This window comes from Diadema antillarum, unplaced genomic scaffold (assembly GCF_040938485.1).
Source record: "Diadema antillarum isolate AM-2024a unplaced genomic scaffold, OU_Dant_1.0 scf00000170, whole genome shotgun sequence".
NCBI lineage: Eukaryota > Metazoa > Echinodermata > Echinoidea > Diadematoida > Diadematidae > Diadema > Diadema antillarum.
This window is the reverse complement of record NW_027271059.1, coordinates 3,065,280-3,089,941: the sequence shown is the minus strand read 5'-3', so window position 1 is coordinate 3,089,941 and position 24,662 is coordinate 3,065,280. Positions and strand designations below refer to the sequence as shown.

Below are 24,662 nucleotides of genomic sequence, written 5' to 3'. Positions count from 1 at the left end.
ATCAACACAAACTTACTAGGAAGTTAGGGAGCTGATTTCACTTCTTTCTGGTTGCTTTTGGCACAGTCTCTATACTACCTTCTTCTTTGCCTTCTGGGACCGGAAATTCCTTAGATTTACCTGTTCTTCATCACTAGACGAAAGGTGTGCCTGTGATGGGGATATTTGCATGGGGGCCTCGCCTCCCTTCTTGCTCATTTTGCGTTTTATTGGCATGACGCTCGCGGAAAGTGTCGACATTTTCGTGTCTGGATCACAAAATTTCCGCATCGGTTCCGGACACTTGCATATATAGATCCGCATCGGCTCCGCGCTGTCCTAAAACATTCCTGATGTCTTCCGCTTTCACTCGCGAAGCTTCCCCACACCGCGGGATTCTTTCCGGAGCGTGTGCGGAAGGAGCGGAAGGGTTCCGGACAAGCGGGACATCCTCAGGACATCGTCAGGACAAGTCGCCGAAGGTGTCAGGAAGTTCATTTCCGCGTCCAAATTTTGGTCTCGATCAAAATTTGGACGCGGAAATTTTTCTCTCTCCCGAAGCCGCGGAAACGCCCGGACATGTTTAGGACAGTGAGCGGACACGTTCAGGAACGTGCGGACAGGTTCCCGAAGGAGTGCGGAATACCAAATTTGCATTCCGGGGCTTGTCCGCGTCTTGTCCGCGCCCTAGTGGACGCCTGGTCTTAGATTCGATTACCTACACAACCTGTTCACACACACACACACGCACATACACACACACACACACACACACACACACACACACACACACGTTTTCTATGAATTACTCCAAGCAAGTATTCCTCTGAATAATCATCTCAGAGGACCCACGAACTTTGCTTGAAACGTACGTTTTTGCTGCCAGGAGCTCATCCTTGATCGCCCGAATCTCCATCTTGTTCTTCTCGATTTCGATGGCCTTGTTCCCCTCGACTGTATAGCAGTAACAGAAACATGCATGAATACTTTACAAAGATTTCTACTTAAATTCAAGCATGCCTCGATTTTTGAAAACGAGAATTTTATTTTATAGTCTATAATCGTGTAGTAAAAAAAAAATAAAAACAAACCAACATAAAACAGATAATTTGCTGGTGGGAGATTTCATTGCTCCAATACACCCAGTCTGTATTCATTAAAGATTTGACAATATTGTTGCTAGAACTTAAAACATAATTCTTCTACACTTTCGTATTTTTTTAACTTTCTTTACCAATTTTTCTCTTTAATCTACTTATGCCAATTGTCTCATGTTGAATCAACAATTGAAACGGAATAAACATTAAATCATACCTGTCGTGTCTGTCTTGCGTAAAATATTTTCTGCATTATGCAGTTCCAAAAAATAGAGAATAAAACAAAATCGAGAGGATTTTTATTCTTTTTGGGGAGGGGGGCCGACATTCTCTTCAGGATTCACGTAATTTCTCTTTGGCTAAACTTTGCGTAGATTATAATTATAATTATATATATATATATATATATATATATATATATATATATATATATGTATAGGGGAGGGAAGGATTTCTAAAACAAGATAAAAATAGTCTTTATAGCGTTTCTATATCACTTGTTTCAATATTATTTTTTTTCACCTTTCGAACGTAGATTACATCAGGCTGGGAAACTACAATTATTTCTTTTTAACAAGGGATACCTTCATTAAATGATATGTGCACAATCTTAATATTCGTGACTAGTAGGCCTGTCATGTAACTAACTTAGTATAATAAGATTACGATGAGGGTATAAAAGGGTATAAAAACACATACGATTTATCTTATTTTCTCACATTGACAGTAAAATATTAATATTGGTGGATGGTCTGTGAAGTCAATTGAAACTACGTGATGTCGTCTTACGCTCGTCAAACTGGCAACAATGTCATGATGAGTGATGTACTAAAATTTGCATTGTGTCTGACCCAGGTGATTTCGATCACTACCAAAACTTGATCATGTATTCTTCGTGCCATCAGTAACGTGTTTTTTTTCCCGAAAATATCCTCCAAATCCGTTCAAAATCAACAACAACAACAACAACAAAATGAAAATTGCACAGAATCAAGCAGACAATCAAGAAATCAAACCAGCGCTGGCAAAAACATAACCTCCTTCATAGTGGAAGAAGGCATCACGGTGGTTCACACGTGAGCTGATATACACTGGCATTCAAAATATATGGCTCTGTGAAGTCAGTGGAAACTAGACGTGATGTCGTCTTACACTCGTCAAACTGGCAACAATATCATAATAAGTGATATACTAAAATTTGCATTGTGTCCGACCGAAGTGATTTCGATCACTACCAAAATTTCATCACGTATTCTTCGTGCCATCTTTAACGTGTTTCTTTTTATCATTCCCGAAAGTGTGATCCAAATCCGTTTCAACATCAGCATCAAAAGAAAAAAAAAAGATAAAAAATCGCACACAATCAAACACACAAACAAGATATCAAACCAGCTTGCAGCGCTGGCAAAAACATAACCTCCTTTATAGTGGAAGAAGGCATCACGGTGGTTTACACGTGAGTGGATATACACTGGCATTCAAATAGAATAGAGGAAAATACAGAGCAAATTGTCACAAGGTGACCTAATATTCTAAGCGCTGATAGACTGCGGGCGGGGGGGGGGGGGGGGGGGGGGGTGGGTGTAAAGAACATCAAATCAAAATAGTGTAATTGCCTAGAAATGCTATGTTCGACGGAAATTATGAAAGCGATAAATAGAGCATGCGTTGGAAGTAAATAAAATCACGAAGTTACTGATTCAAGTTGTCTTTGATGAAAAGAGAAGGCACGGCTACAGCCTCCTTTAATCTATTATCACTGAGACCACATTTGTGTAAAGTGGACGAGGATAAAGAACTTTGCATTCAAAGACGCGGCTATTGAATCGAGATTCTCAGCTGAAGGCCGCATGACGTGATGCCATGGCAAGATGTGAAAACGTTAATTTCAAAACGTTTTAATTTAAGCCTAAATGTAGCCTAATCAAAGGACAAGTTTACCTTCATATACATGTGGATTGAGCAAATGTAGCATTATCAGTAGAGCACATCAGTGAAAAATTGAGGAAATCAGAAAATTATATCACGATGCTTCGAGCAATGCAAGGAAAGTTATCCATAAAGATAATTTCTCAAAATGTCATTTCTTAAAAGTGGGCCTACACATTAACTCGACTTTTCACTCACTAATTTTAAGGGAAATATTCCCCCTCCCCTCCCCTCCCCCCCTCCCCTTCGACTTTTTAAATTGGCAAGAAAGTATATGCTCCTTTATTACGTGAGGAAAGTGTAAGTGGGATTATTTATGCGCGTATAACAATGTCAAAGGTTATAGCAGGTTCTCATTGAGAGAAAACGGCAGTGAAACTTCAAAAATTCATAGATTTTGAACAGATTGTCCGATATACCTCAAACGTTCAATGACATGTTCTACCAATCCCCCCACCATTATCACAATTCACATAATAATATGATGGTGAACTTGTCTCTTGAATGCAATATTTCACTATGATATCTGGTATGTGGGATTTTATTCTTTTCATCAAAAACAACGTAAGACTATCCCACAAATCGAAGCCTCGTTGTAACTTCGTGTGGATCGTATTCTACTAATGCAACTAATACATATCAGACACCACTAAGTTCTAGTAATAATTACAAATACACCATACGTGTAACAGGAAGCGGGTAGAAGCGGTAAACTCATCTATGCAATGCAAGTTTAAAGCAAATTGAAAAGAAAAAAAATATAACAGGAAGTAAAGTAAAACATACACCGAAGACACATGATCCTTATGTAATGATTGCAAACGGATATCCATGATATGTAGCCATAATACAAATAGCCAAATAAATAAGTTTGCTTTAGTGTAGTTCCTGTCCATTAATGTAATCATAAGCCACTGTGGAAGTACGTATAGTTTGAAATGCTTTCTAGTTGATCTAAAAAGCATTGAGAACGGCTTGTTGGTAAAAATAAAACAGCAAATCAAAACAACAGTCGAACATTAAAAACGTGCTCTGCAGGTAGTATAGTTTTTTGTTTTTGTTTTCAGTTATCGCGTTCTTGGTGAATCATTAATGGAAGATGTAATGAAGAGCTTGTCTTCTTTTTCTTGTATTCGCCATTTTTTTTTTCCTTTGCAATTTTGAAGATTTCGTACGCCTAGCCACCTTTTGTATTACCTAATTACACGAATAAAGAAAAACAGAAATGAAATCATATTCTAGCCTTCATCCGTTTCCTGTATTTCGATTCTTGTAACCATGACTGGTTTAAAACCCTCTGGAAATTCAAACGTATCTATTCAGAACATCACGCGCTATGTTTATTAACAGTTCTTTTGTAGAACTTGAACGCTTGACTAAAAGTGAATTGCGATCAAATTAGTCTCCGATTCATATTATTCTGTTTTCCTGTTGTGAATGAAGTGAAGTACCTTTATTGAGGACTTTTGTTAACTATAGCAGTGCATTCGTTACAATCTCCTCTCCTGGAATGTATCAACATTGCAAACTATTCATAGTAAAAAGGAACACAAACGTTCGACACGAGAAAAGTAAAATTTAGCAAAGTGTAGCACTATGCCTCAAGGAAAGCGAGCATAGCAAAAGGAAAGTAGAGTCTAGAGTAAGCCAAACCAGAGTGAACGATACGTGCACATAATTCTTACGTTGTTCAGGAGCCTTCTTACGTTCTGCACCTTATTGAACAAACATGTAAAAGAAAGTCACATTCAATCGTTGATTACTACTGCGAGTGGGAGAGGGACCTAAATCTTCCAGTCTAAAAACACAAGCATAATGCTATTTTTTGTCATTGTTTAATTACTTGATCTTCCCACGCGGCATTACGTTTTGTTACCGAATCTTGTTTTACATTAGACAAGAAAATGTAAGAGAAACTGTTAACAACCTAAAATTTATACGTCCCACTTTGAAATACGCATAATTCTGAGACAATGAAATGAAGGAACCAAAAAGGAAGAACAAAAAAAAAAAATAGCAAACATGTGGATGAAATGGTATGATAAGATATTAAATGTACATGAATAGAAACATTATATGCTCATTTATGTTTGGTTGTGTCATTCCGGCTAATACGTCTGGTACAGGTACCGAGTCACTTACTATCGATGCGTTTCTGCATGGCATTCAGTCGATTCAACATCTCCTCCTTCATCTCATTAATCCGACAAGCCCTGAGGGTGAGAAAAAAAAAAACCGACGGTGAAAGAGAAAAATGATTATAGATGCGTATCATAGTTACGAGGATATGGGACTGTTAGATTTGCAAAGAAGGAGCCTCAGCGAAAGTCAAATCCCCCCACCCCCCCCCCCCCCCCCCCCGCCGCCGCCTTACCGCTTTCTGCCAAGGAAAATGCGCCGCCGAGCCGCAGCTAGGTCACACCATTATCGCAATATTATCATCTTGATGTAGAACGTATTGTCGAGGCTGGCGTGAGCATCGGCGTATGTCTGTATGTGATTCTGTATGCTCCTAATTCTACATCATTGGACTTGAACTTCCAATTAATTGAGTTGTCCACAACAACAGAATCATTCAAGTTCGTCTTTTACGCGGGCATCTGCCATCCAATAACAGCACAAGTATTCTGCTCGCACACTTGTACTCTTCTATTAAAATGGTATGCATTTGCTTCTATCTTTCAGTTTTTACTGTATATTGATACATTTTGTATTACACATAGTCCCTGTAATTATTGATGTGTAGAAATTTATGTGATGTTTTAAATAAAATCTGGCCTAAATCGAATTAAAACACATCTGCGAAATATTACGAGTCAAAATTGTAGCCAAGGCCATCATAGCTCCGACTAGGTAATGTCGTGTATTTCCATCGATATTGGGGCATCGTGTCTAATAATAGACAGAAGATGATGTGCTCTTTAGTGCTGTTTCAAGAGGTCTCCCATCGCTGAAGTTGCCATGGCAATTAGCTGAGTGTTCAATCGTGTTGCTTGTGTTTGGAAATAGGATATCGTTGTGTCTTCATACAACAATTACAGTTGCAATCGTATTCGAAACGCGAGTATAACTGTGTGGAGCCATCTGAACCAATTAAACGCTTCTGTTTTATGAAGGCGTCTTTCTAGCCCATTTTTTTATTTTTTGCATTGGTACCTGTCCTGCGAATTCATTGTTTTGATATGAATGCAGCTAACGTTTCATCGATGCTACAAAAATCACACTCTGTGGAATAATTATAACGCATAAAACCTGCACTTATTCATAACCCTATAAGCCACATTAGTAATTAGCCCTCGCCATCGGGCCCCTCTCAAATGGATTGGAGAGGGAAAGAGAGAGAGGGAGAAGGAGAGAAAGAGATAGAGAGAGAGAGAGAGAGAGGGGGGGGGGGGGGGGGGGAGAGAGAAATAAATTATTTATATGCACCGGACTGCGGCTCTCTCTGTATATGAATACGTCTATCATTCACTTAAATGATTTCTAGTCATGGACATCTATTTGCGATCGTGTGTTAGATACTACCTATTGCTTTGAATCACATATGGAAAAATGGTCATTTTTTTTTTTATTCTTATACTAAACGCCAAAACGAGACAACCTCTGCCCTGTTGCTCTGAAATTGACAACAAACATACACAACAGAAAGTCGAACCTAAAGTCCAATTTTGATACCTAACTGATACCTGATTATGGGGCCCTACATGTTTGATTAATGCATATTTTAATGCAACATTACCCTGGACGCTCCTAGATGTTTGTGGCTAATACTGCGCAACTGCATTTTGAAGTCGTGGAATTTTCTCTATCAGTAACAGGCATGTGACTTCAAAGAGTAGAAAGGATATTAACATAGCGTTAATAGCCTCAAATTCGTAGCAAAACCGCACTCTTATAATTGGCCAATAATCAGCTTAGACTGGAGGAGACCGCATGCCAAACAGACGATAGTTGAGGCAATGACGCAAGCATACGGGGATAAGATGCCTGAGGCTCACAGCAACATTTCAACTACCCGTACCACCTCCCTCCCCCCCCCCCCCCCCCCCCCCATCTCAGCCTCGGCTATGAAAGTATGAAAACCCGAGGCGTCTGTTCACTTTCTATCAAATGCATATAATTCACTTTGAATTATTAGTATCTATACGTGTCCTATGTGCCGCCAGCAAATTGGCTGGTCTAAAAATAAACATACATTGTTTACATAATTATCATAAAAAGTCACAGACAAGACCTTGTACCTGGAAATGTTGATATGAATATGAATATGAATACAAAATGATTGTGAATATAAATATACGATCATATGGAATAGAAAGATAAGTATAGATAAACAAAAATGTAACTCTAGAGGCCCATGTAGATAGAAATAATGGATACAAGAAACAAAAACAGAGCTCAAGCTCATGCTGTCGATTCCAACAGGCTATTCTTTGACAAACAAATTTTTGGGGCCTCTTGCCTTTTGTTTGTCAAGTGATTTTCATTCATTTGACAAAGGGTAAGGAGCCTTATAGTAAGCCAGTTCGCAGTTCCACTTTGCGCATGAGCAGAATAAAGGTCATTCGTACCATGCAGGTTTTTAAATTCGCTGGGATAAGCATCTGTGACGTAATGATTATTCATGTAAGCTTGCCAGCACATCCGCCTGACAGCACAAGTGGTACTTAAATTCAATACAAAGAGATTGCTAATGCATCCAATGCGAAATAATGGCATGGATTCTTTCAAAAATGCTAATTAACGGATCGTTCTGGTCCTTTGGTCTACGCAAGTTCATTCTTTGTTTGAACAGGATTGATGAATCTCATAGATTGCAAAGTAAAGCTTATGCATTACTAGTATGTCGCGCTGAAAATGAGTGAAGTACCCCTAACCGACTTAAAAAAATAAAGGAAAGATCATTCGTATGAAATGTGCCCATGAGCTAACTCCGAACTGGCTTATTCATGTATCAAAAAGTATTGATTGGCTAGACAATGTTTGACAGTATGAGCTTGATGACATTCTGTTTTTGATATTATTGTACGAGCACGTCGGCTATTGAACATTATTTACTCTCTTTTTCTCTCTATTATATGAATGTATGTATTCGTGCACACACACACACACACACACATATAAATATATATATATATATATATATATATATATATATATGTGACCCTGCACCTCAAAACAAACAAAAAGTCGCCAGACATGAGTTTTTAGTTAAGACCATATTCTGAAAGAGCAGACTTTAAGCTATAAAATGATGTATAACTCAAACCAAATGGACTCTTCTAACCTATCTAAATATTGGAAAGAAAGCACAAACTCAGGGAAAGTGTGAACTGAGAAAAGAGGCTCTGAAATACAGTGTCTATTCAAGCGCTTAATCTTTACCAAACCGTGCTGGCTGTACGATGAATGGGACAAAAAACAGGAAGTAAACCACCAGAGTAACAACAATGAAGGGATTATCACATTAAATTGGAATTAAGCATGCCTCATTAACACATTCTGTCCATAATTAATGCCAACTTTCAAAGCAGTAGCGCTATCCTTTCAAAAGTTATTAGAGTTGAAAGTGAAGAGTGTAGAAAAGGTTTTTCAGAAATGAAAAAGGGATTCTAAAGACACACCTAATCACAATATTCTACCAAAAATGTTCGAGATAAACTGCTAAAAAAACACACTTTCCTGCCCGTTTTATTATATCAAATTTTAGCATAATGTAAAAGAAGACTCGCTATTTCAGAATATACGAAAAAGTCGAGTTCGGCTAGGTGGACCCATTTTGCTTATTTTTTGTCCTCACGCAAAATCAGTGTGTGCGACTTTATGTTCGTTTTGAGGTGCACGGTCACATATATATATATATATATATATATATATATACATATATATATATATGAAGAGTGTGATCGCAAAACGAGCTGACTTCATTTCTGTTAAGGTGAGATATTATTTGTAATTGAAACGCTGCTAAAAAAAAAACAGAGAACATAATAAGAAAATATAGGATATTTTTAATCACAACTTTTATAATATTCCTTGCTACGTCACTGGTGAGATATTGCTAGAAAGGTATGATTGTGCTCTATCTGACATGCACTTATTTTGAAATGTTTAAAAATGACTCTAAGCTCATTTTGCAATAAAGCTCTTCATTTATATATATATATATATATATATATATATATATATATATATACATATATAACATATAACACACGGTCATAAACACGCACACATGGAAACCGTAGAGACAAAACACACCAATATTTTCAACTCACTTGGTGACCTGCTCCGACACGTGACTGAGAACTCCGTGCAGGACCTCATCCCGAGCTATGTTGGTGGTGAAACGTTAAAAAGAAGACAAAATCATTTGATCAGTAACCTAACTACTGCACACATCACTGCGGTGAAGCGCTGTTCAGTTCAGGTGTATATGTGACCTTGCATCACAAAACCAACAAAAAGTCGCCAGACATGGGTTTTTATTTGAGGGTAGATTCTGACAGAGCAGACTCTAAGCTTTAAAATGCTGTATAATTCAATTCAAATGGATTGTCTTAACCTATCTAAATATCGGAAAGAAAGCATACACTCTGGAAAGTGCGAAACTTGAACAGAGAAAAGAGGCTCTGAAGTACACTTCACCAGGTGTTTACCAAGCCACGCTATAGCTGTGCCACGAAGGGGAGAAAACACAGGATGTAAACCACCGGAGTAACAACAATGAAAGGATTATCAGATTAAGCTAAATCTTAGCATGTTCTATAAACACATTCTGCCCATGATTAATGCTAACTTTCAAAGCAGTAGCCTCATCCTTTCAAATGTTATTAGACTTGAAAGTTAAGAGTGTGCAAAGGATTTCAAGAAATGAAAAGCGGCCGTGAGACATGTACCTGACCATTCTACTCTCCCCCCAAGAAGGTTGTAGAAAAACTGTTTACAACACACTTTCCCATTCATGTTAAGATCCCAAACTGAAGAATAATGTAGAAGAAGAATAGATCTTTCAGAAAATATTAAAAACTTAAGATTGACTCGGTTGAAGCATTTTACCTTTTAGTACTTACGTAAAATCAAGCTGTTCGACTTTTTGTTTGTTTTGTGATGCACGGTCACATTTGAACTTATATACAAATGATGCACAGGATAGAGTGCGTTAGTGGACATGTAGCGCACTCGAAGGTATTTACAATAATATTGTGAAACATGCACTACATAGTAAACACCCGAGAGTGAGCTGCATCTCCACTAACGCCACGAAATAATCCTGTGCATCATTTGTTTTATAAAATGGGTCGAAAACTAACAGCATTTTTCACGTACCTTTGTTGGTCAATACCAGTCAAAGAGTCAAGATGTCCGAAGATGTTCGTCCCAAACATTTACGCACGTCGCACACGGAAATCCCGCACATAATAAGTACTGTGCGTATAAGAGTATACGTACGCCACACATTTTATGCACACAAGAAAGGCCGGCCGGTAGTCCGAACTAGAAGTTATTTACAGGATTGACAGCGCGTATAGTAGCGCGCGACGCACTTGTAACAACTGATTGAGTGCGCAATGCTAGTGTAAACATTGTGACGTCAGGCCGCGCATGTTAGTGAGAAATTAACGGAGGCACACGTGACTCATTTCACCGCTTCCAATTGGCTACATTCTTGAACCCATTTTATAATTGATATTATTATTTTTTTATTTTTTTTTTGTAAACAGAGTAAATAGCACTTTGGAAAAAAAAATCGATCCTTGACATAATTCAAAGTTTGTGTCAGCAAAAATGGCCGAAAAGTAGAGTCGTTTCTACTCTTTACATCCTTGAATTTTCGTCGGTTCTTCATAAACGCCTTAAAAATTCCACGATTGTTTTTGTTTTTGTTTTTTCTGTGCTACTTCCCGCAAGTGCACATTTCGCTGAAATTTCTTTTTTTTTTTCCTACAAAATGCTGTCCATAAACCTATGGGCAAAATCAGACTTTTTTTCTTTATTATGTAAATACTTTCAGAAAGTACCATAACCACACACACACACACACACTCTCTCTCTCTCTCTCACACACACACACACACACACACACAGGGATATAATGCCCGCACCGTAACAGTAAGATTATATTTAAAAAAAAAACAATCAAGAAAAAGATACGACAAATATTTAACCTTATATAAGTCCTTATCATCAGTATATTTCATCATTGAGTTTACCGAAAAACATTTTTTTTTTGGATAAAGCTGCAATCTAGCAATGAATGCCCAATAGTGTTGATTAATTGATTGATTATTGTTTTCTGATAAATGTTAACATGATGGTGATGGTAATGATTATTCATAGTCATTTTATAATATTGAAAATAGAGTATTGTTGTACAGAACACTTCTAGTGATGACCTATTGATAACAAGGGCAATGTCAAGATAAACTTGGTGACTGTTTTTTTGTTTTGTTTACTCAAGGGCATCACTTGATCTGTGAAAATCAAAATGGAGTGGGTGTGTGTTTTTCACGAGAAGCAAAGCTGATTAATAATAATTGTGTATATTGCTGCAGATCATGAAAGTTTTTCATATGTTACGGCGGAGACAGTCCCATTCAATATCAACAGATTGAAAGATAGACATGTACACGGCATGGTGAATGCACTTTGATAACTCCTGACCATGAAAGCCTCAGTCTCGTGTGAGCCATCACTCAATGTTGCTATATACTACACCTGTATACGCAGGCTGGTGCATTATCCGAGAAGTGTCGGGATTTGACTACATGCAAATTCAATTCACTCTGCCACGCCCAGGTTTTGGCTTTTGGCGAGACACCAAGTGGAACGTCCATGGGTTGCTCTTAAATCAGAGAACGTTTGGTGTTTGGGTCATTGATACCTTTCAAAATCAATCAACGAAAAATTTTATTTTCCATACTTTGTCTCATCATGCTGGTTTGTTCGCATTCTTTTTTCTTTCCTTTTTCGGGGGGTATTAGATTTATTTGCAGATGTTTCCGTCATCTATTTGTTATGTCTTGCGTTTCATATTGTTTCTATGTTTTGTTTTCTGTTTTTTTTTTTATTATCATCATGCCAAGTCCCCACGCTCTCGTCTCCAGGGACCTCTAAACCACCTGATTTAGAATTCATAGAATCAGAATATAAAACTCAACCCATACTTTTGCAGTTGGATTGATTTTATATTCAAGGACAACGGGCGTTCAGAGGATATCAAGGAGACTGTTAGAATGATGTGTACTGACCTTGGTCCAGCCATGTTTAATATTTCTGATGGGTGTACTCTTGTTTGATACTCCTAAATGTGAAATATATGCGTGTGTAAATGAGAATAGCATGCACTTTTTCATTTCCTGGCACATATCTATACTGTTACCAATAGTGACATTAAAAAAAAAAAAAGATCCATCATGGACAGTCAGGTGCCTTGCATTTTATCATGTGGCCCCGCACCCCTCTAGTAAATCATAAGGCTTCATGTATCCATGTTGCTCTACTTTATCGATGGAAGATTTGTTTTTCCCTTCATCATGTTTTGTTTGAGGGGTATAGATGTAGTGACGTAGAAGGTAAATTTAGGCCTAGCTGGATATACTACTGTTTACTTTGCGCTATACATGTTTTCAGCGGCTGTTCTACTGTTTTACCCCAAGAATTTTAGCACATCCAAGATCAATAATTTTGTGGTTTTCTGCATCGTGGTTCCCCATCTGCCTAATATAAGCGTGTGTGATGCATATGATTATATCACACATGACAAGACTCAATTTCATCACCAAACGAGTTGATTGGACTCGTGTCAATTTGATGCATTAAAAAAAAAAGGCGAAGGAAATGATGAAAAATAATGGATATTTCTAATCGTGTGTGTGTGTGTGTGTGCGCGCGCTCGCGTCCGTGTATGGGTAAGTAGGTAGAGACACACTAGTAAACACAAAATCACTAGTAAATGTGGGACTATCAAGGCCACCGTATTCCCGCCCTTCCGCGCATTACATTTTCACACTTGATTGTACACTTCCCTTTAATAGCAGTCCACCGACCGCAACGCAAATGGAAAAAAAAGTCTTTTAGACAATCCGCAATGCCCATCGAAACTGATAATTTGATATAGCATGTTTCTGCAGTGCGTGACGAATAAAGATTTGATTCGTCCATATCGAGAATAGATAGAAAGGCGTGCAGCGCCTAACTTGATTATCGTGAATGGTCGGAAGAAATAATGCATTTGTTTGCCATGGTAACCATTTTTTCTCTCTCTCGCTTCCACTTTGTTAGGCTTGAGAATGATAATAAACACAATCAAAAACACTCAAATAGATTTTGTGTTAGGATGATTTTTGTTTTGTTTTTTGGTGCCCATCCCGTGATGGAAAAAAAGCAAAAAACCTATTGTTCTGCTATCACGATTGTCAATTTGGTTGACGCAAATTTTATGGCGACACAAACAGCAACGAGACATCAACAGACAATATGGCTGTTTGATAATATACTAGATTAGAGAGAACGTAAAAAAACAAATTAGAGTGAAGAGATGAAGTAAATAGATATTAATTTATAGGAAAAGAACGTGAGGAAATGTTGAGAAAAAATGATTCAAACTACTTTAAACGATCAAGCATTTTAAAGATAAGAAATCGGCAGGCGGATTGCGAAGAGATTGGAAAAATCATTTATGTTTGACGGATTCTTATAGTATGTCAGGCAATGTATGCGATGGCAGTTTTAGAGACTGGACTAAAAGAAGAGGCAAAGTGCGTCTTTAAAACATGTCATTTTCTCCTTTTTTGCCTGAGTCTTGTCACCGATAATTCAATATGAATTTATGATTTATTTGGTGCTTGTCTTGTATGAATTCGATTTGACAGGAATTTTGGCACATGAGTTAACTTTAATCAAGAAATTTGCTACCTTTAATCACACTATGAGGGTATTACAAGAGACAGTCCATCCAAATCTGCATATATGATATAAGATGTGAAGAAATGTAAATCTGGAATGAAACATATAATAATTTTGTACCATCTGTTATGAAACACTGAAGACGAATACCAAAGAAGAAGAAAAACAAAAACAAAAACAAAAAGCAATGAAATGCACAATACAGTTACAATTAAAAGACATATCCGGCCCCGAATCGTATGTACAGACTCTATGCAAACGAACCGTTCAGGTTTTTCATCAAGAAAGGCCCCTATCGTGATTTTCTGCAAATCATATTTCGCTATACACCGATGTCAAACGACACGCGTTTTAATCGTCTGTAATTTTTGTCAGTGGAAGGGAACAGGAATTCAACAAATAACAAAATGAACATGAAACAGACAATGTGAGTTAACAATAAACAAACAAGACCACATGTAACAACCCGGGCACTGAAGAAGAAGAAGACGAAAAATAAAAATACGGTTTTTTTTTGTTTTGTTTTTTTTTGTTTTTACGACAACAACACACAAATATCAGAAGCATTAAGATGCTTTAAAGGCAATATCGAAGAATTTATGACAACTGCGACAGATAATTCAAAGCATTCACAGAGGAGAGAAAAAAAAAAGAAAAAGAAGAAAGAGAGAAGAAAATACCATTTTCTTCCACAAATCATTGACCTACCGTCTCCTGAAGAACTCTGTGCTACGATGACTTTATAAGGTGTTCTGTAGAGAATACAGAAAGAGGAAAAAATATCGTCATAAGTAATGTGTCGGCTTTTCATAGAGTCCTAAATTGTCTTTGTTAATCAATTATGGAGAACCTCCTTTCTCCCTCTCTCTCCTTTAAGGTTAAAACCCGTTTAGGACGGACTAATTTTGTTAGAACACGGTTTTCCAATAGAAACCAGCCCGAGTTTACTCGGGACTCGTCCTCAACGGGTTTTAACCTTTACTTTTCTGTTTGACTCTCTGTCTCCCTCTCTTTCTCTCAATCTCTCTCTCTCTTTCTCCCCCCCCCCCTCTCTCTCTCTTTCTTTTAATACCTACATGTATGGTTAGTGCGCGTAGGTGTGTATAATACCTATACGACCCATACGTACGTACTAGGTGACTTGTGTCAATATCGTGAGTAAGACTGACCCAGAACCGAGTGCTTCGCTAAAATGTCGAATTTGATCCCAGGCTAAGACAGTAATTCGACATCGGAAAACACGAATTACAATATGTCAGTTGATGGCTTTAATGTAGCCTTCGATTTTCCGCCTTTCACTCCGCCACTACGAACATCATCTCTAATATAGAAATACTTCAGGAATCAAAATGTCTATTTTGACAGTGTCTATTTACGCTACCTAAAGATTCCTTAAAGTTTTTCTCGTTGAAACCGAAAAAAAAGAGGTTCTCCACATCCCCCACTCATAAAACAAAACAAAACAAAAAATAAATAAAACAATTAAATCTGAAGAAAGTAAAAATATCTTCTGGTTTCATGTCAACTGTACGTGTGTTTTTTCTTGTAATGCTTTCTTTTATTTTCTCGCATCTTTTCCTTTTCCTCAGAGCCAAGGCTGACGCTTTTCAAAACTTTTGTTGTTGTTGTTGTTGTTGATAGACGCATCATTTGTGTAGCAGAAATTCGCAGTGCATGACATGGGAACTTCTCCTGAGGCGAGATAAAGCAATTTCACCGCAAAAGAGAGTATATTATATCGTACTGTTCGAAAATCTTTTTTTTTTTGGAGAAAATATTTGATATCAATAAGACCCAAACTGTCTGTTTTATGTATCTGTTTAGAAATAATATGTTGTCATGTTCTTTTTTTTTTGTGATTTTGTAAAGAACAATGAAGTAAGTAGATATCGTACAAGACAGGCGGAAGATTATAGATTGCCCAATTTTAAGTATGAGTTTTCACTATCCACTATAAGATATATTGGCCCTAAGATGTGGAATAGTATTCCAAATGATATTAAGCAGTGTGTTTCTATGTCTTCATTCAAGGGAAAACATAAAGAACACATTGTAAAATCATATACGTGCAATATCCCCTTATCATTGATGTTAATTATATCAATAGTTTTCGTTTTGTTTTGATTTGTTTTGTTCTTTTTGTATTGTGTCATGATTGTTACTGTTTACTAGGGAGAAGCCTTGAGAGGTCAATGGCCTTTGCTTCTTCCTCCACACTCTGTATTGCATATGATTGACATGTTGTCGTGTATTGTTTATTCTTTTTTACTAGTTGTGCAAGTTGTGGAGAATCGCTGATAAATGAAATGAAAATACTTTTCATTTTGTCATTATGTTTCATTTTTACTCTCGTGGCTTCGGGTTCTAGCTATTGCATATGTGACGACATGCCCTGTTTCTTTGGTTTTATGTATCTAATCAAGAGACTACATGATTTAAACAATAATAATAAGAAGAAAAGCCATGGGTTTCACTGGAGCTGATAATTGAGGTAATGAGTGTTGCGTGAAAGCGTTCGTCGTGCGTCAGTGAGGTGACCCGTAACGAAGACTTGTTTGTTCCAAACACGCTCCACCGATCACCGTATAGCTGCTACAACCAGATAGGTGCAATAAAGTAACTAAAACAAAAGAAGGAGAGAATTGTAATCATCGGCAACAATCGCCAAGGGAGGTAAATATAATCCACATAATGTGGCCTTCGGTGTCATGCACAGCCTTGCTATCTCATTTTACGCAATCAATATTGAAAGACAGTGACAGGCGCCACGTTTTATAAAGCACTCGACACGGATCCTGCTGCTTCGTTTTTATTTTTATTTTTTATCATATTCAGGCGAATTTTCTAGCCTTATCCAACCCGTCAATATAGCCTGGACAATGACATGCAGTTTCACTCATGTTCGACATTTTTTTTTTCCCCTCTAAAAATGGAAAGCTTTTCAGATATCTACAGTATACAGAGTAGATTCAATTTGCCCATGGAGGTGAAATGAAAACCTCCCTGATTTGCCCGACAAAACTGCCAGTATAGTGTCCTTGTCGGAGTAAATTCCAATGTATCACATTGTGTTATATCGATTCCCCCACCCTCACCCCTTCTTCCCAACTCCCCGCTCACACACACACACACACACACACACACACACACACAAGAAAAGGAATGCTTCTGCTGGACAGTAATTATTGTCATAGTTGTTTTATGTTGTTTTAACACGAAATGATGTAAAATCTGATTCATCAAGGTAACGATCAATAAAGGTACAATATTAAATCAATTCATCTGGACTATTATACTGTTTTAACCGAGAGTGGTTTCACGTCCGATCCTGAACACTTAACGTCGGTTAAACAATAACGTCGGTAGTGCGTCTGCGCCGATAGGCAACGACGCCTTCCCGCCATCAAATCAGACGAACTGATGAAAGGATCGGACGTGAAACCGTTCTCACAATTAAAACAGTAAGTCCTTTATTTATCTCACACCGTTTTTGATAAAATTAACTTCCCATACAAAGTCGTGGTATTTACCTCATCATTGTGTTACCACAAGAAAGTACAACAATTATACTGTACATAATAAACATAGACATAAAGGCCTATTCCAACCACAACACATTATTTTGCTTTATTTCATGGTACTTTATCCTAAAGCCATCATCTTAAAAAAAAAAAAAAATCACTCTAAATTGTGACGTATTTAACAGTGTTCCATCACACATTCAAACAATAAATTACAATGTAAAGCGGCACATCTTTCACAAAGCATTTGAAATGATTAGTGGCTAGTTGAAGAAAGCATGGTTTCTATGGAGACCGACAGACGTAATCGAGATTTTTACCGCCTTTATCGCAATCTATAAGATATTTCTTTCGCTCCTCTGGGGTTATAAAAAGGGAAGAAATCTGTTGTACTTACCTGGCTGTATTGATCGGCATTGTGGGGGCGATCGATACCAATGCACCTTCCTGATCCTTTAGGTTTATTGTTGACCATCTACCAAAATACAGAGAGAGAGAGAGAGAGAGAGAGAGAGAGAGAGAAAGAGAAAAAGATACAAGATCACCAAGGATATTATTACGGCCACAATCAATAACAACCAGATAAACACAAAGTAAACCAGTTTGGTGGCTTTTCACGGCTCGGGCGAGCGAAAACCTTATTCTCACCACCTGTCACGTTGGTGTCCCAGATTGGGGACGTTCACCGGTACCTTACCAATCAAACAGTGTTTGTGTGGGGAGGGGGTGGGGTGGTGTGTGTGTATGTGTGAGTGTCTGTGTGTCTGGGTGTTTGTGTGAAAATAATGATAATATTAATAATGACATTAATGATAATGAAAAAACTTGATTTTCACTTATAACTTATAATTTTATGTGTCACTTTAGATTTCCATTGATGGCTGTTGTAAACACACCACTGTATGATTTGTGTGGAAACCTAATAAAAGAAAGGAAATGAAATGATAACCAATTATTTATTGTCTAATCATTTTAAAAGACAAGCCTAAATCAATTAAACTGTGTGCAAACAAATAAATTTTCCTGCATTTTCGAGTATGTCAAAAGAAGAAAAAAAGGCATGTCCGATGATTGTGAATGAAGCTTTAAAAAAGACAGGTTGCCATTACGTCTGCCTAGAAGTTAAAAAAAAAATTAGTATGGTTAAGGTAATCCGTAATCTGATAGTTGTAACTCTGAGTTATTTTTTCCTTCCCCTGCTTAAATGTTACACGAATGTCTGTATAGTCATGCCGTCAATCCCTCGTTTGAGGCGAGTCCCCAACTGGGGCATACCCAAAGTGGGGTGCGTATATTTGTCGTTTGGGAGTTGGGAGTCGAAGGACTTGTCCATTGCAAATAAACTTTCTGCTCAGGCGTGACAAACCTGGAGGCCAAGCCAGGGTTTGATGACTCCAGCAGCTGTCGTATTGTAAGAGCATGATAAGGATATCTGCCTGTGGCAGACCATTCAAAGTGAACTCAATTTTCTCTATCCTTTCTAAAGTTTTCAATTTTATATTCTATTGAGAAATTCTATGGTCATCCATTTTACATTTCGAACGAAAAAAATTGACCCGTAAATAACGAAAATACAGGAATAAGAAGGAGAGCATTGCTAGTTTGCCGGTGCTGACAATGTGCTATTTGGCAGTGAGTTACAACGGGGAGGTGAGACTACCTCCCTGGTTACAATCAGCCTGCTGACTGGATCTTGAGAAAGCAGCTGTCGTATTACGTAAGAGCATGATAAGGATATCTGCCTGTGGCAGACCATTCAAAGTGAACTCAATTTTCTCTATCCTTTCTAAAGTTTTCAATTTTATATTCTATTGAGAAATTCTATGGTCATCCATTTTACATTTCGAACGAAAAAAATCGACCCGTAAATAACGAAAATACAGGAATAAGAAGGAGAGCATTGCCAGTTTGCCGGTGCTGACAATGTGCTATTTGGCAGTGAGTTACAACGGGGAGGTGAGACTACCTCCCTGGTTACAATCAGCCTGCTGACTGGATCATTGAGAAAGAGAGAGAGAGGGAGAGAGAGAGAGAGAGGGGGGGGGGGGAGCGAGGGGGAGAGAGGGAGGGAGAGGGGGGAGAGATGGGGAAGGGAGAAGGGGAGAGCAAAATGGAATGACAATAGTTCCGGTCACTACAGTACAGGCATGCTCTGTCTGCATACGCTGAATGTCTACACTCACACACACACACGTACACACACACACGCACCATGGAGCTACATGGCCCATGCCAAAACCAAAACAATCTCCTCCTCTCGCGGTGCCCCCCCCCCCCCTCCTGTGGCGCTGTGGCGATGACTGATGCTTAGATTAGGCCAGGGTCAAGAAACAGGTGTTTTATATCTTTGACTTTAAGTCATTGATTGCCAAGATATGCACTGGCATTATTTACTGGGGTGTAGCCTCTTCAAACGAGAGATTTGCGTCATGGTTATGGTGACGTAAGTCCGCGTGATGAATTTTACTTTATCGCATTATACTTAGAGGATATATTTCACGCATATGTCTGAGGTAACTGTCACGACCAATGGAAGAGAGCTATGACGTAGCCAGTTAAATTATTACAAAATTACATTTAAAAATGAAGAGTCAAGTTGTGTTCTGAGGAGCCAACAGGCTATGGCCCTCGAGTTTGAGTTCTGAGGAGCCAACAGGCTATGGCCCTCGAGTTTGAGTTCTGAGGAGCCAACAGGCTATGGCCCTCGAGTTTGAGTTCTGAGGAGCCAACAGGCTATGGCCCTCGAGTTTGAGTTCTGAGGAGCCAACAGGCTATGGCCCTCGAGTTTGAGTTCTGAGGAACTAACAGGCTGTTGCCCTCGAGTTTGAGTTATGAGGAGCCGACAGGCTATGGCCCTCGAGTTTGAGTTCTGAGGAGCCAACAGGCTATGGCCCTCGAGTTTGAGTTCTGAGGAGCCAACAGGCTGTGGCCCTGGAGTTTGAGTTCTGAGGAGCCAACAGGCTATGGCCCTCGAGTTTGAGTTCTGAGGAGCCAACAGGCTATGGCCCTCGAGTTTGAGTTCTGAGGAGCCAACAGGCTATGGCCCTCGAGTTTGAGTTCTGAGGAGCCAACAGGCTATGGCCCTCGAGTTTGAGTTCTGAGGAGCCAACAGGCTATGGCCCTTTAGTTTGAGTTCTGAGGAGCCAACAGGCTGTGGCCCTCGAGTTCGAGTACTGTTAATTTTGGGAGGAGTTGTGTGCCCACAATTGTGGTATGTTGAATAGTTTTGTATCAGTTTTGCAGTCAGCGCTTGAGAAAGTTACAGCATTATTTTGTACTTTGAGAATATTATCTGAATGTCACAAAATCTGAGGAAGCTGAGATAGATGTGTGTCAGGAATTGTAGAATAACAGAATTTAATTTTAGATAATTATGGTTGTGATAGAATCCGAAGGAGGTTTATCAGTAAATGTTATTCTATAGAGATATTTGATATTCATGATATATGTATGTTGATGTGGAACGGATAATTGAAATAGGGATTTGTGGCAGGGTAAGTGATAACTGATCCAGCGGTAAATTGAATTAGTTATGGGTTAATTTATGGCAAATGTATATGAGATGTATGAAGCATGGGTTGAAAATGTGGAGTTATTATATGTACAAAATTTGTGTAACATTTTCAGGTAGTGGAATTTTGTTCCAATTTCTTAAGGGTTTTATCCTGAGTTCATACTCCTACCCCGAGTTTCTGTGCTGCACCTACTCCGAGCCGAGTTCGTGCTTCACTTCGAGTCGCACTATTGAGTTCGTACTCCACATCGCACAGAAAGAGGGGTCAACTTGTTTTAATGCCATGGTGCCGTCAACGCAGCATTGATAAGAACAGCACCACAGTATCTACCCACACTGGGGCTGCAGTATGCACGCTGCCTCATGAAGGTCGAATGTTTCTTCTGGGCCGCCGTCATCGCACGAGCTGCCCTCGCACGAGCCGTCATCGCACGAGCCGTCATCGCACGAGTCGCCATCGCGGTTACGCCGCTTCAATGATGTCATAACGTGGTCAACTATAATCGCTGAATGGACTGGACTTCAGTCGTCGATTAATACAGGAAAGAGCACTTATATTCTTTAAAACGCATGAGACAATTTAATTTCCGAAAATTGATGGCAATAATATTGATAATAATTCAGTTGCAATGGCAACCATTCAAGTGTAGTACACAATTTAGTTATAATAAATGTAATTTTGTAATAATTTAACTGGCTACGTCATAGCCCTCTTCCATTGGTCGTGACAGTAGCCCTGAATAACAAAACAGAATTTCGCTAGATAACAGTCATTTCTTCCCTCCTTTTTGAATGGTTGAAATCAAGAAATCAACACTTAAAAAAAAGCTGCGTCCGAGAAAACCAGCTCAAAAGTTATGGGCTAATGGACTGAGCCAATGGACTGAGCGATCCTCCCGGCGGAAAAGTCATGCAATCGTAGTCTGCTAGAAGACAGGACTTGTGACCGTGTGCAGTTTCCTTCTTGGTCTCTCAGTGGAATGCACTGTGCGACTACAAGTTGTACACCAACAATCCCCATATCAGTGTGTGGAAATGCATGTGGGAAAAGTTTCAGGTTCAAGCTAAATGAATCAGTGCCCAAAGAACGCTCTACAGTTGAAGAGAACATGGTTAATTGAACAAAATGAAGTACTATACATCCCTTAATATTCCAGAAAATTAATGTGTAATGACTACATGTCAACACATTGGTTTCGTGTTTTTTTTAAAGCTTATTATTTGGAAGCTTCAGATAGTCTAGCATTATTTTCTATCGGTTTTGCCACGGTCAGCTTCATGTCTTAGGGAGGTATTTGAAGTATAAAACCAATAACCCTTCCTAGCAATGACCGCGTAACTTGTTAGTAGGCCTATTTGGTAGTGGAGACATACTCGGTGATAGAGAGGAAGAGAGAACAGGAATGATGATGAGGAGACGAAGGAATGGGAGTGGGATGGATAGGATAAATAGGCATAAACAGACATCCTTTTGATATGCTTGGAGCCAATCGACGAGTTTTATCACAAAACGACCTAACTCCATTCTTGTTAAGTTGCGATTTGTGTGACCAAAGCTGCTAAACACAAAGAAAATGATAAGAAAAAATGAGACATTCTTAATCATAACATCTAGAATATTCCTTGTTATTTTGTAACCGTGGGAAATGCTTTATGTTGCTCTATCTGACGATGAACATACTTTGAAATGTTTAAAAATGGCGCTTAGTTTATTTTGCTATGGAACTCTTCAATTCTGGGGGCTCCACCACTCCTCTTTCTTGTTCGAGCATTATTAAAAAAGAGAGACATGGATTGTCTTTCATCCAGCCACCCATATTCGAAAGCCCTTCGGGTGATATTCAAAAGGAGAGACAACTTGAGTTGTCCAAGAACAAACGCTTCACAAAATATAACACCCTTAAATCTAGCGTGTCCTAGCAGATAAATAAAATAAATCTGATACTCCTCCCCAGAAGAACGACAACGAAATATCTAACATCATATTGTTGCGAAATCTAAGGGAATGATGTAAGGCGCGATATCGTCTACTGGTATACTGATTGCACGTAAAAGAGAAGCGTAAATTGTATCAGATTGCGTTGGCTTGAAGGCGGGAAACAAACATAATCCGTAACCAATCAGCTGAGGTTTTCTTTAGAAGAGACTGTGGAAACCACTCCCTCGCTACATAGCACCATACCTTAAGGGTAACGTAGCTCAACATGGCTTCACAGCCGCAACAAGACTCTAAACTTCAATTCCGTCGAGAATAAGAAAGAGAAAAAAGGATGACAATAACCAGCTGTTCCACACACAATGTCGCCAGGAACAAGAACAAAAAGAAAAGATTCATTAAGACCAAACCATATTGGAATTGAACAGGAATTTTGTTATTTCCTAAAACCGGTCCTTAATTTTCTTCCGCTATCCCATCAACTGCCAATAGCGGCAGAGATCACGTGTTTATTTCATAAGCAAAACACGTGATTAAATGGAGAGAGAGAATTCCACATATTCCCAATTTAATTTGTAGCACGATGATTCTCATCCGCAGCGAACCATTCGTCCTTGCTTCTGACTCTCAATATGAATTTATTCAAGACAGACGTAGTCTTTTTGAAGTCGTCGAGACTGTTATGTATCGGGGACTCCATGTAGTGTATACCATATATGATCAGATTCTGACAGCTTCTCAAAGCTTTTACCTATTTATTCTTATTGATTTTTTAATACTTATTATTATGTTTATAGTAAATATCATGGCACGATTGATGTAATTAAACGATGTCTTATCTTTTATTTTATTTTTTTTTAATTACGATAAATCAAATTTGACATTACATTGATCTTTATTATATGATATGGGGTGACATATGAGGGCTTACATGCCCCCGGGTAATAGTAAAGAATTTTACTTTTGTGAGCCCTGGCTCATTTATCACTCCATCATATTTAATGCATATGTACCCTGTATGTATGTTAGGTGACATTCTACTGTATATCGCAATTGTACGGCCAAAAAATGATAATGATAACAATACTCTTCGAAAGCGCAAAGCAGTAAGTTTTATGTAAGCACTGATATGTTTCCCTGATTGCACTCCACAAATTGTATTTGCACCCCACATAACAGTTAGAATGAACTGGGTGATTTCCTTTTTTATCTAAGCTAGTATACAGGTGGGAGCATTATTCATTATCTGCAAAATAATAGAGAGAAATCCAGCAGTTGTGGAATTAGTATCATTGTTGTTGGATTATTTTGATGGGCGTGACGTCATGTCACTGTTGTGCTCTCAGCTAAATACCCAGTGGAGACATGTGCCGTGATACAAAATACTTTTTAACTCTTTATGTGCCATGGTGAAAACCCCCTGTGTGCCACGTTATTCCGAGACACGAAGGTAGTCATACTTTGAGAAAGAATTCTGTTTGTCTAATTTGTATGACGTCTACAAATTTCTAGTAAGGTGGGCACAATAGTAGGCAAAGTTAAAGAGGAATACCCAACTTTGTTTCGATATAAACTTATAAATCTATTTCCAATTTCTCTTTCGAATGACCAGTTGCTACATTACTGTAAAGGCATGACTAAACTTCGAATGTACGAGCAAATCTAGTAGGGAACACCGCTTGATAGTCAATCTCCACATAGAATGCAAGCCGTATATGAGAGGAACAAAAGCACGAAAAACGTTTTCATTGTGCCGCGGGATTAGCAGTGATTAGGGT

The 24,662-nt window shown here is 38.5% G+C and overlaps 1 protein-coding gene across 1 annotated transcript in view; it reads right to left on the bottom strand.

The window, feature by feature from the left end:
* The window catches only part of LOC139722738 (high affinity cGMP-specific 3',5'-cyclic phosphodiesterase 9A-like), a 54,910-nt gene that overhangs the window by 15,754 nt on the left and 14,494 nt on the right, over positions 1 to 24,662 (bottom strand). The window contains exons 3-7 of the mRNA XM_071634022.1: positions 17,832 to 17,909; positions 14,622 to 14,665; positions 9,284 to 9,338; positions 5,148 to 5,218; positions 852 to 933 (exon numbers count right to left, since the gene is read on the bottom strand). Coding sequence (XP_071490123.1) covers positions 852 to 933; positions 5,148 to 5,218; positions 9,284 to 9,338; positions 14,622 to 14,665; positions 17,832 to 17,909 — 330 coding nt within the window. The remainder of the gene's footprint in view (positions 1 to 851; positions 934 to 5,147; positions 5,219 to 9,283; positions 9,339 to 14,621; positions 14,666 to 17,831; positions 17,910 to 24,662) is intronic.